Here is a 21,569-nt window from a genome sequence, read left to right on the forward strand (position 1 = left end):
GCCTTTTTCAGTTTTAGTCTTCTAATTATTCTTTGTAAAAGTACATGCAAATAATGTCAAAAACATACATGGATGACTCGGGTATGTATATGACAATGGTCTAGTCCAATTAGCAATGCAAACACACATAACTGATTACTGGACACTTCTTTAAATGGAATACAGTTCCAAAAAACCAAACATCTTTGGTAACAGGTATTGCTAGCGGCAGGGATGTGTTCATAAGGGTGGGCACAGCACAGCATTATAGGGGGGGGGGATACCTGTGCACCCCTTACACTCAATGTGCGCACGCCAGTGATTCCAACATCAACAGGTCGCACTTACATATGGCTAACACAGTCCCTGGCAATCCTAACATGGAGTGCCAACCCAAAGATGGAGTCGCTTCCACCTTGCCAATCACAAAACGGCACAACTTGCAGCTTCTGCCGTAGCAGGTTGAAACACAATCATTGTGACTCAGTGTATAGTGTAAAAAGGCGGAGCTCTGCTGCGACGGCTGAGAGAGAGAGAGAGAGTGGAGCTCCTTGGGTGCTGACAACCGTAGCCACGCCCCTGGAAGGCCATTTGTCGGTTGTGCGCGCATATTGATGAAATGAGGTTTAGGAGAGATTTTGTGTCGAATTGAGCAAATGGATGAAAATAGAGGGGTGCAGGCAGAGTTGGTGGATGCTTGAGGAGGGAATAAGGGCAGCGGTGAGCGTAGCTGAATACCTCTAAATGTGTCCCTACGAGAGTACTGACGAAGGCTTTTGCGGAGCCATAAATACAGAGCAAGAACCAACCGTCCGCGGCTGATGCTGTCGCCACCAGTCTGTTCATCACGCTAAATAATCGCCCACTATGCCTTGGCACCACACTCGCCTTTTTCTTTCCTCCGGATCACAAACACACTACTATCATTCCATGCCCCTCCTCACAATCATCATCTCATTTATCTGCCACTATCATGTCACTCTTCTCATGTTCCGCAATGGCCGGGAACATCACAGGGGGATTTTCTACTGACCGCTGAATGACCCGGAGCTAAATCTACAGAGGGAGTTCAGACAACATGGGTCCTTACAACCCACGGCTTGTCAGCTGTTACGGGAACTACAAGTCCCAGGGTACTCTTTCCTCATCTTGCAATGCTGCCAGTCAGATTTTGCCATTCGGGTCACATGTGGTGTCTTCATGGGGGATACGGTCACTAGGTCTCCAGTAACTAGGTCAACATGACTGAAGGTCGACATGGGTTAGGTCGACAGGCCACTAGGTCGACACAAGCGTTAGGTCGACATTGGGGAAGGTCGACAGTCAAAAGTTCGACATGGGGTTTTTCACTTTTTTTTCAGCCGACAGGTGCCGACAGGCGGTATTGCATGCCCTGCCATCCACTAGTGCGTGGATTATTGACTGTAATGACTCCGCCTTGGGTAAAGATTGGCTTTCCAGCGATTGCTGGGATTTGGAGTCCATCAGTGGTAGCAAAGCAGATAAGGACCAAAAAATGGGTGATCGAAAAGCACTCGTACCAGCCATAGGCGCGCTCAGCACATTTTATTAGGGGGTGCACCATCCAACGGGTTTGTCTAGCACCACCTATTGGGCATATCTAGCACCGCCTATTGGGCATATCTAGCACCACCTATTGGGCATATCTAGCACCACCTATTGGGTGTGTCCAACACCACCAATCACACATGCCTACCACCATGTATTGGCACACGCCACACCATAATCTCCTTCCTTTTTCAGTTTTAGTCTTCTAATTATTCTTTGTAACAGTACATGCAAAAAATGTCAAAAACATATATGGATGACTCGGGTATGTATATGACAATGGTCTAGTCCAATTAGCAATGCAAACACACATAACTGATTACTGGACGCTTCTTTAAATGGAATACAGTTCCAAAAAAACAAACATCTTTGGTAACAGGTATTGCTAGCGGCAGGGATGTGTTCATAAGGGTGGGCACGGCACAGCATTAGGGGGGGATGCCTGTGCACCCCTAACACTCAATGTGCGCACGCCTATGATTCCAACATCAAGAGGTCGCACTTACATATGGCTAACACAGTCCCTGCCAATCCCAACATGGAGTGCCAACCCAAAGATGGAGTCGCTTCCACCCTGCCAATCACAAAACGGCACAACTTGCAGCTTCTGCCGTAGCAGGTTGAAACACAATCATTGTGACTCAGTGTATAGTGTGAAAAAAGGCGGAGCTCTGCTGCGACGGCTGAGAGAGAGAGAGAGAGAGTGGAGCTCCTTGGGTGCTGACAACCGTAGCCACGCCCCTGGAAGGCCATTTGTCGGTTGTGCGCGCATATTGATGAAATGAGGTTTAGGAGAGATTTTGTGGCGAATTGAGCAAGGGATTATTCAAAGGGAGGAGAGGCGGTTGATGGTTTCAATGCGAAGTCCACATGTGCCTGCCAAAGACATCGTCACGTTCCTGAGCAGATCCTGCACGGTCATCAGGGACCCCACAAGGGTCCTGCTGAGCAACGGGCTCTGGGACGGAAAGTGGTCGGTGGTGGTCAGGCTCCACAAGGACACTTCGTGCCCAGACGGAGTCAAGCACCTCAAACAGTGCTTCTCCCTGGGGGGAACCGCTGGACTCATCTACTACGCGGATCAACCACGCACCTGTCGAAAGTGCAGTGGGAAAGACCACGTGGGCAGAGAGTGCAAGGTCTCGGCATGCAAGTTCTGTCACGTGGCCGGCCACGAGACAAAGGACTGCCCCACGAAGCTCGTCTGCAACCTGTGCGGCAAAGGAGACCACCTCTACAAGGCATGCCCTGACAGAGCGAGGTCCTACGCCGCAGCAGTGAAGGGACTTACCCCCATGGTGCCTCCCCAGCCTGTACAGAAGCAGCCAAAGCCGGAGCCGCAGAAACAAGGTGGTAAGAAACCCTCCCCTGCCCCTGTCATCCCCACCCCTCCTCCCCTACCTCCCTCTGTGACAGCACCCCCCTCTACTGCTGCTCACCCCCCTTCCTCACCCTCCCGACCTCTTGCCCAACCCACCCCTCTTCCCTCCACCCCCTCTGCCCCTCCCCTCTCCGAGGAGGAGTTTCCACCCCTTGCCTCTGCAGGTCCGACCACGCTGAGACGGAAGAGGAAGGTGTTGGAGAGCCCCGCTGCCGACCCGGAAACTTCCAAAAAGGCAGCAGTTGAGTTGGTGGAACCACCCCAGCCCGCCCCCACCCTCGAGGAATGGTGGAATGTTACGACGAGTTCGGGGTGACTGAACTCGTCTGCGACAGCGACATCGACCAGCTGCTTGGCATTACGGAACCAACCCATGAAGGAGATCCAGCTGCAGAGCCGGACGCTGCGCCCCCTGATGGGAGTGGTAACGTAAACGTATCGTAACCTAACCTGCCCTTTCTCTTAACAGATGGTAGCTTTTAATATTCTTACCATTAATGTGAGGAGCATTAAGGATAAGGCTAGGAGACAGTCTGTTTTTACTTTCCAAGGTATCCTGGGCCATGGTTTTCCATCTGGCCCAGGCTCCTGGAAGTTGAACTGTGCACTGCTGGAAAAGGAGGAGGTATTGGCTGAACTTAAGGATGCCTACATCACATGGAAAAATGACAAATGTTATTTTGACTGCATGTCTGACTGGTGGGAATATGCCAAATCTAACATCCGCAGTTTCTTTCAGGTCAAAGGGCGTATCCAGGCATGCGACCGTAAGTGGAACCTCAGAAATCTGCAGCGTGAGCTCCAGTCCCTGGTGGACCTCCAGCGGTGCGGCTGGGACGTGAAGGACGACCTGGATGAGACCAAAAAGAGCCTGAAAAGGCACTTTGAGGAGGAGTCCAGACGTATCGTCTTCCGTTCCAAGGTGGAGAATCTGGAGAAGGGTGAGAAGTGTTCTTCTTTCTTTTTCAGGAAACTCCACTCTGGCCACACGCCCCTGACCGAGCTGCGAGATGAGAATGGCATTCCCAGACAGGGGAAGGAGGGCGTGATGAAGGTCGTCCGCGACTACTACAGCGACCTCTACTCCCCTAAGACGACATGGCCGACAAGTTCCTGTCAGGTATCACTAACCCTATTGACCCTGCAGGCAGATCGGCGCTGGACGCTCCCCTGACGCTGGAGGAGGTATTCTCTGCCACCAAATCCTTTAGGCAAGGCAGGACTCCAGGTAACGATGGTCTCCCAGCTGAGCTCTATGTAGCGCTGTGGGATCTAATCGGCCCGGACCTGCTCGAGCTGTATGAGGAGATGGTGGTGGAGGGAAAAATGCCTCCTTCGCTGAGGGAAGGGATGATCACGATCTTGTATAAGCGGAAGGGGGAGAGATGTGAGCTGAAAAATTGGAGGCCCATCTCTCTTCTGAACGTGGACTATAAGATCCTCGCCAAGGTACTGGCCAATAGGCTGAAGGCTGTCATCGGACAGATTGTTCATCCGGATCAGACCTGTGGTATACCAGGCCGCAGGATCGCAGACAGCCTTGCCCTCCTCAGGGACACGGTCCATTACGTGAAAGATCGTAATGTGCGCACGGCCCTGATCAGTCTTGATCAGGAAAAGGCCTTTGACCGTGTCTCTCATGAGCTGATGGGTAAGGTGCTGCGAAAATTTGGTCTTGGTGAATTGTTTTGTTCGTATGTTAACCTTATGTACCTTGATATCCACAGCACGGTGTTGGTGAACGGCTGGAAGACTGACCCCTTTCTTGTTCTCTCTGGGGTCAGACAAGGCTGCCCTCTTTCACCTCTTCTTTTTGTTTGTGTTATAGAGCTCCTGGCCCTATCCATCAGACAGAATCCAGAGATTAGAGGGATCACCGCACCAGGTCCAGACCACCCAGTGGCCAAGTGCTCGCTGTACATGGACGACGTCACTGTCTTCTGCGCGGATCATCGCTCGGTGGCAGCACTCGTCCAGACCTGTGAGGACTTCGGCCGTGCTTCGGGGGCAAAAGTCAACTGCGGGAAGTCAGAGGCCATGCTCTTCGGAAAGTGGCACCTGTCGTCCTCGGCTCCTTTCCCATTTACCGTCAAACCGGACCTCATCAAAATTCTGGGTGTCTGGTTCGGTGATGATGGAGCCGCCCGGAAGTGCTGGGATGAGAAACTTGCGACAGTGAGACAGAAAATTGGACTGTGGAGCCTCAGAGACCTTTCCATCCTGCAGTACACAGCTCTGGCCTGGCCGCCGCCAACTGCGGTCTGCAAGGCCATTACCCAGGCCACTTTCCACTTCATCTGGGGCTCCAAAATGGACAGAGTGAAGCGGAGCATTATGTACAAGGATCCCCTCAAAGGTGGCAAAGGCATTCCAGACATTCCAACTATGCTGAGAGCCTTCTTTGTATGTACTTGCATCCGCAGAACTTTGATTGACAATTGTGCCGGCTCTGCGGGGAACTCCATGTCCCGCTTCTTCCTCCTACCATTGTGGAGGACCCTTAAATGGGACAAGTGGGACAGCTCCATCCCTTACAACTGGACCACTCCGTGGTTCTACATGGACGTGTCCAAGTTTGTGAGGGAACACCAACTGGAGGGATTGAAACCCGACTTGTGGAAGCCAAAAACTGTCCACAAGCTTATCAGAGCCAGAGACACTATGGAATCGATCCCAGGGCTCCCGGCGGCAACTGTTAAGTTTGTCTGGGAGTATGTGGCATCCAAGAGACTGACTAATAGACATAAAGACTTGTCATGGATGGCCATCCAGGGCGGCTTGCCTCACCGGTCATTCATGCACTCACGAAACTTGTGTAGGTACAGACATTGTCCCTGGTGCCTCGTTCGCGAGGAAACATCTATGCACCTCTTCTGGGACTGCACCTATGCCCAGTTGCTGCTGGATGCCCTAGAGACTGAGTTTAAGGACTGTGTGCCCAGGAGCCACCTATCGTACTATTCAGTGCTTTATGGACTGTTCCCCGGCACACACACTGTTGGGGCGACCCAGGAAGCCTGGCGCCTTATAAACTGTTTTAAGGACGCTGTGTGGTTTGCCAGGAATCGCCTCATCCTGAGGAGGGAGAGGATGTCCGTGCAGGACTGCCGCAGGCTGATCCACAGCCTGCTCAGAGACTACTCCATCCGGGATAGCCCTGAGGAAGAAGAGGACTAACCCCCACTCCCCCATTTCACGATGTCTGTTGTTTTATTGATGTCCTGTCTATTTATTGCCCTCCTCTTATATGTGTCTGTCTGGTCAATAAAGCTTTGGGCAACGTGACTCCCCCTCCCTCATCCACCTCCCCTCCACCCATAGTCTTATCCATAGTCAATGATTGTTTAAGGTTAGAATGCATAGTGCATACCATGTCTTATGGTATTTGATTTCTTATGCTGTATTTCATGAAATGTACTATACAGTTTTTGCATGTGTGCTGTGTTTTGGCTGTGCTGCGACACAGTATATATGCCTAAATGTTACCGTCTGTTTTTTGCTTTCTTTATGTATGATAAAGATTTGCCTTTTCAATCAAAAAAACATGACTGAAGGTCGACATGGGTTAGGTCGACAGGCCACTAGGTCGACACAAGCGTTAGGTCGACATTGGGGAAGGTCGACAGTCAAAAGTTCGACATGGGGTTTTTCACTTTTTTTTCAGCCGACAGGTGCCGACAGGCGGTATTGCATGCCCTGCCATCCACTAGTGCATGGATTATTGACTGTAATGACTCCGCCTTGGGTAAAGATTGGCTTTCCAGCGATTGCTGGGATTTGGAGTCCATCAGTGGTAGCAAAGCAGACAAGGACCAAAAAATGGGTGATCGAAAAGCACTCGTACCAGCCATAGGCGCGCTCAGCACATTTTATTAGGGGGTGCACCATCCAACGGGTTTGTCTAGCACCACCTATTGGGCATATCTAGCACCGCCTATTGGGTGTGTCCAACACCACCAATCACACATGCCTTGGTGAACGGCTGGAAGACTGACCCCTTTCTTGTTCTCTCTGGGGTCAGACAAGGCTGCCCTCTTTCACCTCTTCTTTTTGTTTGTGTTATAGAGCTCCTGGCCCTATCCATCAGACAGAATCCAGAGATTAGAGGGATCACCGCACCAGGTCCAGACCACCCAGTGGCCAAGTGCTCGCTGTACATGGACGACGTCACTGTCTTCTGCGCGGATCATCGCTCGGTGGCAGCACTCGTCCAGACCTGTGAGGACTTCGGCCGTGCTTCGGGGGCAAAAGTCAACTGCGGGAAGTCAGAGGCCATGCTCTTCGGAAAGTGGCACCTGTCGTCCTCGGCTCCTTTCCCATTTACCGTCAAACCGGACCTCATCAAAATTCTGGGTGTCTGGTTCGGTGATGATGGAGCCGCCCGGAAGTGCTGGGATGAGAAACTTGCGACAGTGAGACAGAAAATTGGACTGTGGAGCCTCAGAGACCTTTCCATCCTGCAGTACACAGCTCTGGCCTGGCCGCCGCCAACTGCGGTCTGCAAGGCCATTACCCAGGCCACTTTCCACTTCATCTGGGGCTCCAAAATGGACAGAGTGAAGCGGAGCATTATGTACAAGGATCCCCTCAAAGGTGGCAAAGGCATTCCAGACATTCCAACTATGCTGAGAGCCTTCTTTGTATGTACTTGCATCCGCAGAACTTTGATTGACAATTGTGCCGGCTCTGCGGGGAACTCCATGTCCCGCTTCTTCCTCCTACCATTGTGGAGGACCCTTAAATGGGACAAGTGGGACAGCTCCATCCCTTACAACTGGACCACTCCGTGGTTCTACATGGACGTGTCCAAGTTTGTGAGGGAACACCAACTGGAGGGATTGAAACCCGACTTGTGGAAGCCAAAAACTGTCCACAAGCTTATCAGAGCCAGAGACACTATGGAATCGATCCCAGGGCTCCCGGCGGCAACTGTTAAGTTTGTCTGGGAGTATGTGGCATCCAAGAGACTGACTAATAGACATAAAGACTTGTCATGGATGGCCATCCAGGGCGGCTTGCCTCACCGGTCATTCATGCACTCCCGAAACTTGTGTAGGTACAGACATTGTCCCTGGTGCCTCGTTCGCGAGGAAACATCTATGCACCTCTTCTGGGACTGCACCTATGCCCAGTTGCTGCTGGATGCCCTAGAGACTGAGTTTAAGGACTGTGTGCCCAGGAGCCACCTATCGTACTATTCAGTGCTTTATGGACTGTTCCCCGGCACACACACTGTTGGGGCGACCCAGGAAGCCTGGCGCCTTATAAACTGTTTTAAGGACGCTGTGTGGTTTGCCAGGAATCGCCTCATCCTGAGGAGGGAGAGGATGTCCGTGCAGGACTGCCGCAGGCTGATCCACAGCCTGCTCAGAGACTACTCCATCCGGGATAGCCCTGAGGAAGAAGAGGACTAACCCCCCCCTTCTTCTGGCCCTTTCCCCATTGAACTGAGTGCAGAGCCGGCCTTAGGCATAGACAAACTAGGCAATTGCCTAGGGCATTTGGAATGCATAGGGGCATCAGCAGCTTCTGCTGATTAAAATGATATGCAGCATGCCTATATTCTGTGTGTGAGTGAGGCTGTATCTGCATATTTTTACTTGGAAAGAAAAGAGTGTCTTTTTTTGGTGCACCTAGAGAGTAATGTTAATAAAACGTCACTTTTATTAAATTCATTTAAATGACAGTATCACTCACATTTGTTATATAAATTCAAATACATTAATTTAAATGAATTTAATAAAAGTGACGTTTTATTAACATTACTCTCTAGGTGCACCAAAAAAAGACACTCTTTTCTTTCAATGTCCTCTCCGTGTCTGTGGTAGCACACCCTCGCACTTATTATTAATAAATTGTTGATAATATACAAGGAGGGTCCACCCGTGCATAAGAAACCAATTAATTTCTGTGCGACTGACCATACCCTCTTCTAATTCTGTATCTGCATATGATATAGTGTATTCATGGAAATCACTGTAACATAGCAATCTGTATGCAGGTACAGCCACAGTCGCACACAGAATATATTCATGCCACATATCATTTTAATCATCGGAAGCTCCTTGTGTGTCCTGGTCACATAACAATGCAAATAACACGAATTTTCAGCAAAAAAGGCACCCAACGTTAGCAGAACTGGCCAGGAGCTACATGGCCTATTGAGGCAAGATGTATGAGGAAACATCTGTATCCAAGCAGAGGCAGAGGTCACAGTGTCAGTGGCTGTGCGAGTGCTGTCTGTTGGTGGGTTGGTTGTGCAATAGTGTTCAGCATATGTGTAAGGGGCATTATGTGTGTCATGTATAAATGCATTAATAATGTGCGACATATGTGTAACAGGCATTGTGTGTGTCATGTGTATAAGGGCATTAATAATGTGCAACATATGTGTAACAATCACTATGTGTGTCATGTGTATAAAGGCATTAATAAATGTGCAACATATGTGTGATGGGCATTATGTGTGTCATGTGTATAAGGGCATTAATAATGTGCAACATATGTGTAAGGGGCATTATTTGTGTCATTATGTGTATGAAGGGCATTAATAAAGGTTGGCATAATGTGTGGTTATAAGGACATTAATAATGTGTGTCATGTGTAAGGGGAATTACTGCGTGGTATTATCAGGGGTGCCGAGAGAAAGGGGTAGGGGATACAAATTACCCAGGCTAAAGTCTTATGGAAGGGCCCAGTGGGGGCCCCGGGCCCCCTCCCCTTAAGTGACAGCAGCAGCTGCAGCTCTTCTCTGCCCAGCACACACTGCTTTGTGCTGGATTGCAGTGTGGCCATGGAGGTGCTTAAAATACAATATTTTCTCAGGATTTTTTTCTAAAGGTATAATGTGAATAATGTGAGGAGTAATGTACATAAGGTAAAGTGGTACTACTGTGTGATGTAATGTGAATAAGGGACACCATCACATGATATAATGTGAATAAAGTTGCACTACTGTGTGGCATAATTTGAATTGGGGGTACTATTGGGTGGCCATGCCCCTTCCCAGCAAGAACACCCACCTGTTTGGGCTGCGCACCGAATGTTTGCACTGTTTCTATTTAAATATTGCGGGTAGGAGCACCAAAATTATGACTGCTATGATGAGGGTTGATGGTGCTGGGAAAGGGGAGCAGGGTCAGAGGCGGAACTACTGGTGGTGCTAGGGGGCACCAGCCAAAATCTTGTCTAGGGCGTCATTTAGGCTAGGGCCGGCTCTGACTGAGTGATAAGAACTGTGACGTGGCCCCACTCCCCCATTTCACGATGTCTGTTGTTTTATTGATGTCCTGTCTATTTATTGCCCTCCTCTTATATGTGTCTGTCTGGTCAATAAAGCTTTGGGCAACGTGACTCCCCCTCCCTCATCCACCTCCCCTCCACCCATAGTCTTATCCATAGTCAATGATTGTTTAAGGTTAGAATGCATAGTGCATACCATGTCTTATGGTATTTGATTTCTTATGCTGTATTTCATGAAATGTACTATACAGTTTTTGCATGTGTGCTGTGTTTTGGCTGTGCTGCGACACAGTATATATGCCTAAATGTTACCGTCTGTTTTTTGCTTTCTTTATGTATGATAAAGATTTGCCTTTTCAATCAAAAAAACATGACTGAAGGTCGACATGGGTTAGGTCGACAGGCCACTAGGTCGACACAAGCGTTAGGTCGACATTGGGGAAGGTCGACAGTCAAAAGTTCGACATGGGGTTTTTCACTTTTTTTTCAGCCGACAGGTGCCGACAGGCGGTATTGCATGCCCTGCCATCCACTAGTGCGTGGATTATTGACTGTAATGACTCCGCCTTGGGTAAAGATTGGCTTTCCAGCGATTGCTGGGATTTGGAGTCCATCAGTGGTAGCAAAGCAGATAAGGACCAAAAAATGGGTGATCGAAAAGCACTCGTACCAGCCATAGGCGCACTCAGCACATTTTATTAGGGGGTGCACCATCCAACGGGTTTGTCTAGCACCACCTATTGGGCATATCTAGCACCGCCTATTGGGCATATCTAGCACCACCTATTGGGCATATCTAGCACCGCCTATTGGGTGTGTCCAACACCACCAATCACACATGCCTACCACCATGTATTGGCACACGCCACACCATAATCTCCTTCCTTTTTCAGTTTTAGTCTTCTAATTATTCTTTGTAAAAGTACATGCAAATAATGTCAAAAACATACATGGATGACTCGGGTATGTATATGACAATGGTCTAGTCCAATTAGCAATGCAAACACACATAACTGATTACTGGACGCTTCTTTAAATGGAATACAGTTCCAAAAAACCAAACATCTTTGGTAACAGGTATTGCTAGCGGCAGGGATGTGTTAATAAGGGTGGGCACAGCACAGCATTAGGGGGGGATGCCTGTGCACCCCTAACACTCAATGTGCGCACGTCTATGATTCCAACATCAAGAGGTCGCACTTACACATGGCTAACACAGTCCCTGCCAATCCCAACAAGGAGTGCCAACCCAAAAATGGAGTCGCTTCCACCCTGCCAATCACAAAACGGCACAACTTGCAGCTTCTGCCGTAGCAGGTTGAAACACAATCATTGTGACTCAGTGTATAGTGTGAAAAAAGGCGGAGCTCTGCTGCAATGGCTGAGAGAGAGAGAGAGAGAGAGAGAGAGAGGAGCTCCTTGGGTGCTGACAACCGTAGCCACGCCCCTGGAAGGCCATTTGTCGGTTGTGCGCGCATATTGATGAAATGAGGTTTAGGAGAGATTTTGTGTCGAATTGAGCAAATGGATGAAAATAGAGGGGTGCAGGCAGAGTTGGTGGATGCTTGAGGAGGGAATAAGGGCAGCAGTGAGCGTAGCTGAGCACCTCTAAATGTGTCACTACGAGAGTACTGACGGAGGCTTTTGCGGAGCCATAAATACAGAGCATGAACCAACCGTCCGTAATCGCCCACTATGCCTTGGCAACACACTCGCCTTTTTCTTTCCTCCGGATCACAAACACACTACTTACATTCCATGCCCCTCCTCACAATCATCATCTCATTTATCTGCCACTATCATGTCACTCTTCTCATGTTCCGCAATGGCCGGGAACATCACAGGGGGATTTTCTACTGACCGCTGAATGATCCGGAGCTAAATCTACAGAGGGAGTTCAGACAACATGGGTCCTTACAACCCACGGCTTGTCAGCTGTTACGGGAACTACAAGTCCCAGGGTACTCTCCTCATCTTGCAATGCTGCCAGTCAGATTTCGCCATTCGGGTCACATGTGGTGTCTTCATGGGGGATACGGTCACTAGGTCTCCAGTAACTAGGTCAACATGACTGAAGGTCGACATGGGTTAGGTCGACAGGCCACTAGGTCGACATTGGGGAAGGTCGACAGTCAAAAGTTCGACATGGGGTTTTTCACTTTTTTTTCAGCCGTGCCGACAGGCGGTATTGCATGCCCTGCCATCCACTAGTGCTTGGATTATTGACTGTAATGACTCCGCCTTGGGTAAAGATTGGCTTTCCAGCGATTGCTGGGATTTGGAGTCCATCAGTGGTAGCAAAGCAGACAAGGACCAAAAAATGGGTGATCGAAAAGCACTCGTACCAGCCATAGGCGCGCTCAGCACATTTTATTAGGGGGTGCACCATCAAACGGGTTTGTCTAGCACCACCTATTGGGCATATCTAGCACCGCCTATTGGGCATATCTAGCACCACCTATTGGGCATATCTAGCACCGCCTATTGGGTGTGTCCAACACCACCAATCACACATGCCTACCACCATCTATTGGCAAACGCCACACCATAATCTCCTGCCTTTTTCAGTTTTAGTCTTCTAATTATTCTTTGTAACAGTACATGCAAATAATGTCAAAAACATACATGGATGACTCGGTTATGTATTTGACAATGGTCTAGTCCAATTAGCAATGCAAACACACATATCTGATTACTTGACACTTCTTTAAATGGAATACAGTTCCAAAAAACCAAACATCTTTGGTAACAGGTATTGCTAGCGGCAGGGATGTGTTAATAAGGGTGGGCACAGCACAGCATTAGGGGGGGATGCCTGTGCACCCCTAACACTCAATGTGCGCACGTCTATGATTCCAACATCAAGAGGTCGCACTTACATATGGCTAACACAGTCCCTGCCAATCCCAACATGGAGTGCCAACCCAAAGATGGAGTCGCTTCCACCCTGCCAATCACAAAACGGCACAACTTGCAGCTTCTGCCGTAGCAGGTTGAAACACAATCATTGTGACTCAGTGTATAGTGTGAAAAAAGGCGGAGCTCTGCTGCGACGGCTGAGAGAGAGAGAGTGGAGCTCCTTGGGTGCTGACAACCGTAGCCACGCCCCTGGAAGGCCATTTGTCGGTTGTGCGCGCATATTGATGAAATGAGGTTTAGGAGAGATTTTGTGTCGAATTGAGCAAATGGATGAAAATAGAGGGGTGCAGGCAGAGTTGGTGGATGCTTGAGGAGGGAATAAGGGCAGCAGTGAGCGTAGCTGAGCACCTCTAAATGTGTCACTACGAGAGTACTGACGGAGGCTTTTGCGGAGCCATAAATACAGAGCAAGAACCAACCGTCCGCGGCTGATGCTGTCGCCACCAGTCTGTTCATCACGCTAAATAATCGCCCACTATGCCTTGGCAACACACTCGCCTTTTTCTTTCCTCCGGATCACAAACACACTACTTACAATCCATGCCCCTCCTCACAATCATCATCTCATTTATCTGCCACTATCATGTCACTCTTCTCATGTTCCGCAATGGCCGGGAACATCACAGGGGGATTTTCTACTGACCGCTGAATGATCCGGAGCTAAATCTACAGAGGGAGTTCAGACAACATGGGTCCTTACAACCCACGGCTTGTCAGCTGTTACGGGAACTACAAGTCCCAGGGTACTCTCCTCATCTTGCAATGCTGCCAGTCAGATTTCGCCATTCGGGTCACATGTGGTGTCTTCATGGGGGATACGGTCACTAGGTCTCCAGTAACTAGGTCAACATGACTGAAGATCGCTTCTCGGCCTTTTGGCTAAGATCAAGTGTAGTATCTGTTCTTATCAGTTCATTCTGAGAGGCAGCTCTGCTCCTTGTTTCTTGGACCGACAACGGTCCTTCTCAGGGCTACCGCTGCTGGCCGAGAGAGCGAAAGAGCGAAGACGTCGAGACTGCGAGGAGGAGAAGACATCGCTGAAGAGGGAGAAGCCGGCGAAGAAGACTGAGGGTCAGACTTGTCTGCTCTGCCCTCCGAAGCGACTGCCGACCCCTCCGCCTCTCGACGCCGAGGAAGAAGCTCCGCCCCCGACTGCGAGGAGAAGAGGATTTCGCCTAAGGAGGGAGATCAACGCACCCTAGCCACCTGGGAGAGGCAGACTTGTTTGCTCTGCCCTCTCGAAGCCTTGCAGCACTCCCGAGCTGCCTAGGAGGGTCAGACTTTTCTGCTCTGCCCTCTGAAGCCTTCCACCGCTCCGGAGCCGCCACCGAGGGTCAGACTTTCTGCTCTGCCCTCCGAAGCTCTGCAACGCTCCCCAGCCTCCGTGGAGGGTTAGACTTGCTTTGCTCTGCCCTCTGAAGCCGTGCATCGCTCTCTAGCCACCTTGGAGGGTTAGACTTGTGTTGCTCTGCCCTCTGAAGAGATCTCCTCCTTCCCCTCCTGCCGGGGTCCCGGAAAAGACCCTTTTGCCCCGAGAAGCCGGAAGGATGGCCACAGCCTCCGCTCCAGCCCCCCTCGCCGGGAAGAAGGGCAAGTCCCCGGCCGAAACCCCAGCAAATGTGGCCGGCCCCAGCTCCTGCCCCCCTTCAGGGACACCACCAGCGGTGCCCGCCAGGGATGGCTCCAAGGCTACCCCAGCCCTGGAACCCTGGATGAGGCAAACCGTGGTGATGAAGCTGAAGGACGTGGACGGACGGGTGCCGGACCTTTCGCTGGTGCAATTCGGCAAGATGATGGTCCTGGACCAAGGATTCTCGGCCCCCGAAGTCCTCAGCACCCAGACCTTCATCAAGGGGATCTTTTATGTCACCTTCGCCACCATTGCCATCTGCAAGAGGTATTGGGAGGCGGTGAAAGCGGCGAAGCCTGATTCCACTCTCTCTCGCTTTGTGGGCAACTGCCCTATTCAAAGAGAGGAGAGGCGGTTGATGGTTTCAATGCGAAGTCCACATGTGCCTGCCAAAGACATCGTCACGTTCCTGAGCAGATCCTGCACGGTCATCAGGGACCCCACAAGGGTCCTGCTGAGCAACGGGCTCTGGGACGGAAAGTGGTCGGTGGTGGTCAGGCTCCACAAGGACACTTCGTGCCCAGACGGAGTCAAGCACCTCAAACAGTGCTTCTCCCTGGGGGGAACCGCTGGACTCATCTACTACGCGGATCAACCACGCACCTGTCGAAAGTGCAGTGGGAAAGACCACGTGGGAAGAGAGTGCAAGGTCTCGGCATGCAAGTTCTGTCACGTGGCCGGCCACGAGACAAAGGACTGCCCCACGAAGCTCGTCTGCAACCTGTGCGGCAAAGGAGATCACCTCTACAAGGCATGCCCTGACAGAGCGAGGTCCTACGCTGCAGCAGTGAAGGGAGCTACCCCCATGGTACCTCCCCAGCCGGTACAGAAACAGCCGAAGCCGAAGCCGCAGAGACAAGGTGGTAAGAAACCCTCCTCTGCCCCTGTCATTCCCACCCCTCCTCCCCTACCTCCCTCTGTGACAGCACCCCCCTCCGCTGCTGCTCACACCCCTCCCTCACCCTCCCGACCTCCTGCCCAACCCACCCCTCTACCCTCCACCCCCTCTGTCCCTCTCCTCTCCGAGGAGGAGTTCCCACCCCTTGCCCCTGCAGGTCCGACCCCGCTGAGACGGAAGAGGAAGGTGTTGGAGAGCCCAGCTGCCGACCCGGAAACTTCCAAAAAGGCAGCAGTTGAGTCGGTGGAACCACCCCAGCCCGCCCCCTCCCTCGAGGAGGAGATGGCGGCCTTGGTGGAATGTTACGATGAGTTTGGGCCAACTGAACTTGTCTGCGACAGCGACATCGACCAGCTGCTTGGCATTACGGAACCAGCCCATGAAGGTGATCCAGCTGCAGAGCCGGAAGCTGCGCCCCCCGATGGGAGTGGTAACGTAAATGTATCGTAACCTAACCCGACCTTTCTCTTAACAGATGGTAGCTTTTAATATTCTTACCATTAATGTGAGGAGCATTAAGGATAAGGCTAGGAGACAGTCTGTTTTTACTTTCCTTGACTTTCAGAAATGTGATGTATACATGTTGCAGGAATGCTCTCTCCCTTTCTCCAGGTCCTACAAGCACCTGGCCCGGCAGTGGTCCCATGGCCCGTCCTACTGGTCCGGTGGAGGTGAGTGTAAGTCTGCAGGGGTAGCCATTCTGATCAGGGGGAGCCTCTTCACGCTGGATTCTGTTCAGGAGCTTGTCTGCGGCAGGTTAATTGTCGTAGACGGCTCCTGGGCAGGGGAGCCTATCAGGCTTATCTGCGTGTACGCTTCACCTATCAAGAATGAGCGTTTGGAACTATTCCAGACCCTGCGGACCCAGCTCGCCACCACCAGGGCTGTAGTGATGGCTGGAGACTTCAACTGCCCGATCGAAGGGGATGGACGAAGCACCTGCAACTCTGCGAAGTTGGACATCACGTCCAATCTGCTCCGGGAAATGGTGGCCGAAGCGTCACTGCGGGACGCTGTGGGCTCCATGGGGGCCGGCTCCGTGAATTTCACGTGGAGCCGCCCCGATGGCTCTGTGCGTTCCCGCATTGACTTTGTGTTCACCTCCCGGGCAGTGCAGCAGGTTAGGCATTCTATGGTTCCCTGCTTCTTCTCTGACCACAGGGCCATTCTCTTCCAAGGAATCCTGGGCCATGGTTTTCCATCTGGCCCAGGCTCCTGGAAGTTGAACTGTGCACTGCTGGAAAGGGAGGAGGTATTGGCTGAACTTAAGGATGCCTACATCACATGGAAAAATGACAAATGTTATTTTGACTGTATGTCTGACTGGTGGGAATATGCCAAATCTAACATCCGCAGTTTCTTTCAGGTCAAAGGGCGTATCCAGGCATGCGACCGTAAGAGGAACCTCAGAAATCTGCAGCGTGAGCTCCAGTCCCTGGTGGACCTCCAGCGGTGCGGCTGGGACGTGAAGGACGACCTGGATGAGACCAAAAAGAGCCTGAAAAGGCACTTTGAGGAGGAGTCCAGACGTATCATCTTCCGTTCCAAGGTGGAGAATCTGGAGAAGGGTGAGACGTGTTCTTCTTTCTTTTTCAGGAAACTCCACTCTGGCCACACGCCCCTGACCGAGCTGCGAGATGAGAATGGCATTCCCAGACAGGGGAAGGAGGGCGTGATGAAGGTCGTCCGCGACTACTACAGCGACCTCTACTCCCCTAAGACGACTGACAACGACATGGCCGACAAGTTCCTGTCAGGTATCACTAACCCTATTGATCCTGCAGGCAGATCGGCGCTGGACGCTCCCCTGATGCTGGAGGAGGTATTCTCTGCCACCAAATCCTTTAGGCAAGGCAGGACTCCAGGTAACGATGGTCTCCCAGCTGAGCTCTATGTAGCGCTGTGGGATCTAATCGGCCCGGACCTGCTCGAGCTGTATGAGGAGATGGTGGTGGAGGGAAAAATGCCTCCTTCGCTGAGGGAAGGGATGATCACGATCTTGTATAAGCGGAAGGGGGAGAGATGTGAGCTGAAAAATTGGAGGCCCATCTCTCTTCTGAACGTGGACTACAAGATCCTCGCCAAGGTACTGGCCAATAGGCTGAAGGCTGTCATCGGACAGATTGTTCATCCGGATCAGACCTGTGGTATACCAGGCCGCAGGATCGCAGACAGCCTTGCCCTCCTCAGGGACACGGTCCATTACGTGAAAGATCGTAATGTGCGCACGGCCCTGATCAGTCTTGATCAGGAAAAGGCCTTTGACCGTGTCTCTCATGAGCTGATGGGTAAGGTGCTGCGAAAATTTGGTCTTGGTGAATTGTTTTGTTCGTATGTTAACCTTATGTACCTTGATATCCACAGCACGGTGTTGGTGAACGGCTGGAAGACTGACCCCTTTCCGGTCCTCTCTGGGGTCAGACAAGGCTGCCCTCTTTCACCTCTTCTTTTTGTTTGTGTTATAGAGCTCCTGGCCCTATCCATCAGACAGAATCCAGAGATTAGAGGGATCACCGCACCAGGTCCAGACCACCCAGTGGCCAAGTGCTCGCTGTACATGGACGACGTCACTGTCTTCTGCGCGGATCAACGCTCGGTGGCAGCACTCGTCCAGACCTGTGAGGACTTCGGCCGTGCTTCGGGGGCAAAAGTCAACTGCGGGAAGTCAGAAGCCATGCTCTTCGGAAACTGGCACCTGTCATCCTCGGCTCCTTTCCCATTTACCGTCAAACCGGACCTCATCAAAATTCTGGGTGTCTGGTTCGGTGATGATGGAGCCGCCCGGAAGTGCTGGGATGAGAAACTTGCTACAGTGAGACAGAAAATTGGACTGTGGAGCCTCAGAGACCTTTCCATCGAAGGGAAAGCCCTTGTGCTGCGGAACGAGATCCTTCCCGTCCTGCAGTACACAGCCCAGGCCTGGCCGCCGCCAACTGCGGTCTGCAAGGCCATTACCCGGGCCACTTTCCACTTCATCTGGGGCTCCAAAATGGACAGAGTGAAGCGGAGCATTATGTACAAGGATCCCCTCAAAGGTGGCAAAGGCATTCCAGACATTCCAACTATGCTGAGAGCCTTCTTTGTATGTACGTGCATCCGCAGAACTTTGATTGACAGTTGTGCCGGCTCTGCGGGGAACTCCATGTCCCGCTTCTTCCTCCTACCACTGTGGAGGACCCTTAAATGGGACAAGTGGGACAGCTCCATCCCTTACAACTGGACCACTCCGTGGTTTTACCTGGACGTGTCCAAGTTTGTGAGGGAACACCAACTGGAGGGATTGAAACCCGACTTGTGGAAGCCAAAAACTGTCCACAAGCTCATCAGAGCCAAAGACACTATGGAATCGATCCCAGGGCTCCCGGCGGCAACTGTTAAGTTTGTCTGGGAGTACGTGGCATCCAAGAGACTGACTAATAGACATAAAGACTTGTCATGGATGGCCATCCAGGGGGGTTTGCCTCTCCGGTCATTCATGCACTCCCGAAACTTGTGTAGGTACAGACATTGTCCCTGGTGCCTCGTTCGCGAGGAAACATCTATGCACCTCTTCTGGGACTGCACCTATGCACAGTTGCTGCTGGATGCCCTAGAGACTGAGTTTAAGGACTGTGTGCCCAGGAGCCACCTATCGTACCATTCGGTGCTTTACGGACTGTTCCCCGGCACACACACTGTTGGGGCGACCCAGGAAGCCTGGCGCCTTATAAACTGTTTTAAGGACGCTGTGTGGTTTGCCAGGAATCGCCTCATTATGAGGAGGGAGAGGATGTCCGTGCAGGACTGCCGCAGGCTGATCCACAGCCTGCTCAGAGACTACTCCATCCGGGATAGCCCTGAGGAAGAAGAGGACTAACCCCCCCCTTCTTCTGGCCCTTTCCCCATTGAACTGAGTGATAAGAACTGTGACGTGGCCCCACTCCCCCATTTTACGATGTCTGTTGTTTTATTGATGTCCTGTCTATTTATTGCCCTCCCCTTATATGTGTCTGTCTGGTCAATAAAGCTTCGGGCAACGTGACTCCCCCTCCCTCATCCCCCTCCCCTCCACCCATAGTCTTATCCATAGTCAATGATTGTTTAAGGTTAGAATGCATAGTGCATAGCATGTCTTATGGTATTTGATTTCTTATACTGTATTTCATGAAATGTACTATACAGTTTTGCATGTGTGCTGTGTTTTGGCTGTGCTGCGACACAGTATATATGTCTGAATGTTACCGTCTGTTTTTTGCTTTCTTTATGTACAATAAAGATTTGCCTTTTCAATCAAAAAACATGACTGAAGGTCGACATGGGTTAGGTCGACAGGCCACTAGGTCGACATTGGGGAAGGTCGACAGTCAAAAGTTCGACATGGGGTTTTTCACTTTTTTTTCAGCCGACAGGTGCCGACAGGCGGTATTGCATGCCCTGCCATCCACTAGTGCATGGATTATTGACTGTAATGACTCCGCCTTGGGTAAAGATTGGCTTTCCAGCGATTGCTGGGATTTGGAGTCCATCAGTGGTAGCAAAGCAGATAAGGACCAAAAAATGGGTGATCGAAAAGCACTCGTACCAGCCATAGGCGCACTCAGCACATTTTATTAGGGGGTGCACCATCAAACGGGTTTGTCTAGCACCACCTATTGGGCATATCTAGCACCGCCTATTGGGCATATCTAGCACCACCTATTGGGCATATCTAGCACCGCCTATTGGGTGTGTCCAACACCACCAATCACACATGCCTACCACCATCTATTGGCAAACGCCACACCATAATCTCCTGCCTTTTTCAGTTTTAGTCTTCTAATTATTCTTTGTAACAGTACATGCAAATAATGTCAAAAACATACATGGATGACTCGGGTATGTATATGACAATGGTCTAGTCCAATTAGCAATGCAAACACACATATCTGATTACTTGACACTTCTTTAAATGGAATACAGTTCCAAAAAACCAAACATCTTTGGTAACAGGTATTGCTAGCGGCAGGGATGTGTTAATAAGGGTGGGCACAGCACAGCATTAGGGGGGGATGCCTGTGCACCCCTAACACTCAATGTGCGCACGTCTATGATTCCAACATCAAGAGGTCGCACTTACATATGGCTAACACAGTCCCTGCCAATCCCAACATGGAGTGCCAACCCAAAGATGGAGTCGCTTCCACCCTGCCAATCACAAAACGGCACAACTTGCAGCTTCTGCCGTAGCAGGTTGAAACACAATCATTGTGACTCAGTGTATAGTGTGAAAAAAGGCGGAGCTCTGCTGCGACGGCTGAGAGAGAGAGAGTGGAGCTCCTTGGGTGCTGACAACCGTAGCCACGCCCCTGGAAGGCCATTTGTCGGTTGTGCGCGCATATTGATGAAATGAGGTTTAGGAGAGATTTTGTGGCGAATTGAGCAAATGGATGAAAATAGAGGGGTGCAGGCAGAGTTGGTGGATGCTTGAGGAGGGAATAAGGGCAGCAGTGAGCGTAGCTGAGCACCTCTAAATGTGTCACTACGAGAGTACTGACGGAGGCTTTTGCGGAGCCATAAATACAGAGCAAGAACCAACCGTCCGCGGCTGATGCTGTCGCCACCAGTCTGTTCATCACGCTAAATAATCGCCCACTATGCCTTGGCAACACACTCGCCTTTTTCTTTCCTCCGGATCACAAACACACTACTTACATTCCATGCCCCTCCTCACAATCATCATCTCATTTATCTGCCACTATCATGTCACTCTTCTCATGTTCCGCAATGGCCGGGAACATCACAGGGGGATTTTTTACTGACCGCTGAATGATCCGGAGCTAAATCTACAGAGGGAGTTCAGACAACATGGGTCCTTACAACCCACGGCTTGTCAGCTGTTACGGGAACTACAAGTCCCAGGGTACTCTCGTCATCCTGCAATGCTGCCAGTCAGATTTCGCCATTCGGTCACATGTGGTGTCTTCATGGGGGAT

The 21,569-nt window shown here is 51.0% G+C and overlaps 2 protein-coding genes and 1 pseudogene across 2 annotated transcripts in view; 2 read left to right on the plus strand and 1 right to left on the minus strand.

Moving 5' to 3' along the window:
• RIOX2 (ribosomal oxygenase 2) overlaps positions 1 to 21,569 on the minus strand; it is a 64,606-nt gene that overhangs the window by 39,983 nt on the left and 3,054 nt on the right. The window lies entirely within an intron of this gene.
• On the plus strand, positions 13,950 to 14,056 carry LOC146060847 (U2 spliceosomal RNA; annotated as a pseudogene).
• On the plus strand, positions 14,638 to 16,068 carry LOC146058390 (uncharacterized). Its single transcript, XM_083170674.1, has one exon. The coding sequence runs from the start codon at positions 14,638 to 14,640 to the stop codon at positions 16,066 to 16,068; it is 1,431 nt and encodes a 476-aa protein (XP_083026800.1).

Source organism: Crinia signifera, chromosome 2 (genome assembly GCF_055691185.1).
Source record: "Crinia signifera chromosome 2, ASM5569118v1, whole genome shotgun sequence".
NCBI lineage: Eukaryota > Metazoa > Chordata > Amphibia > Anura > Myobatrachidae > Crinia > Crinia signifera.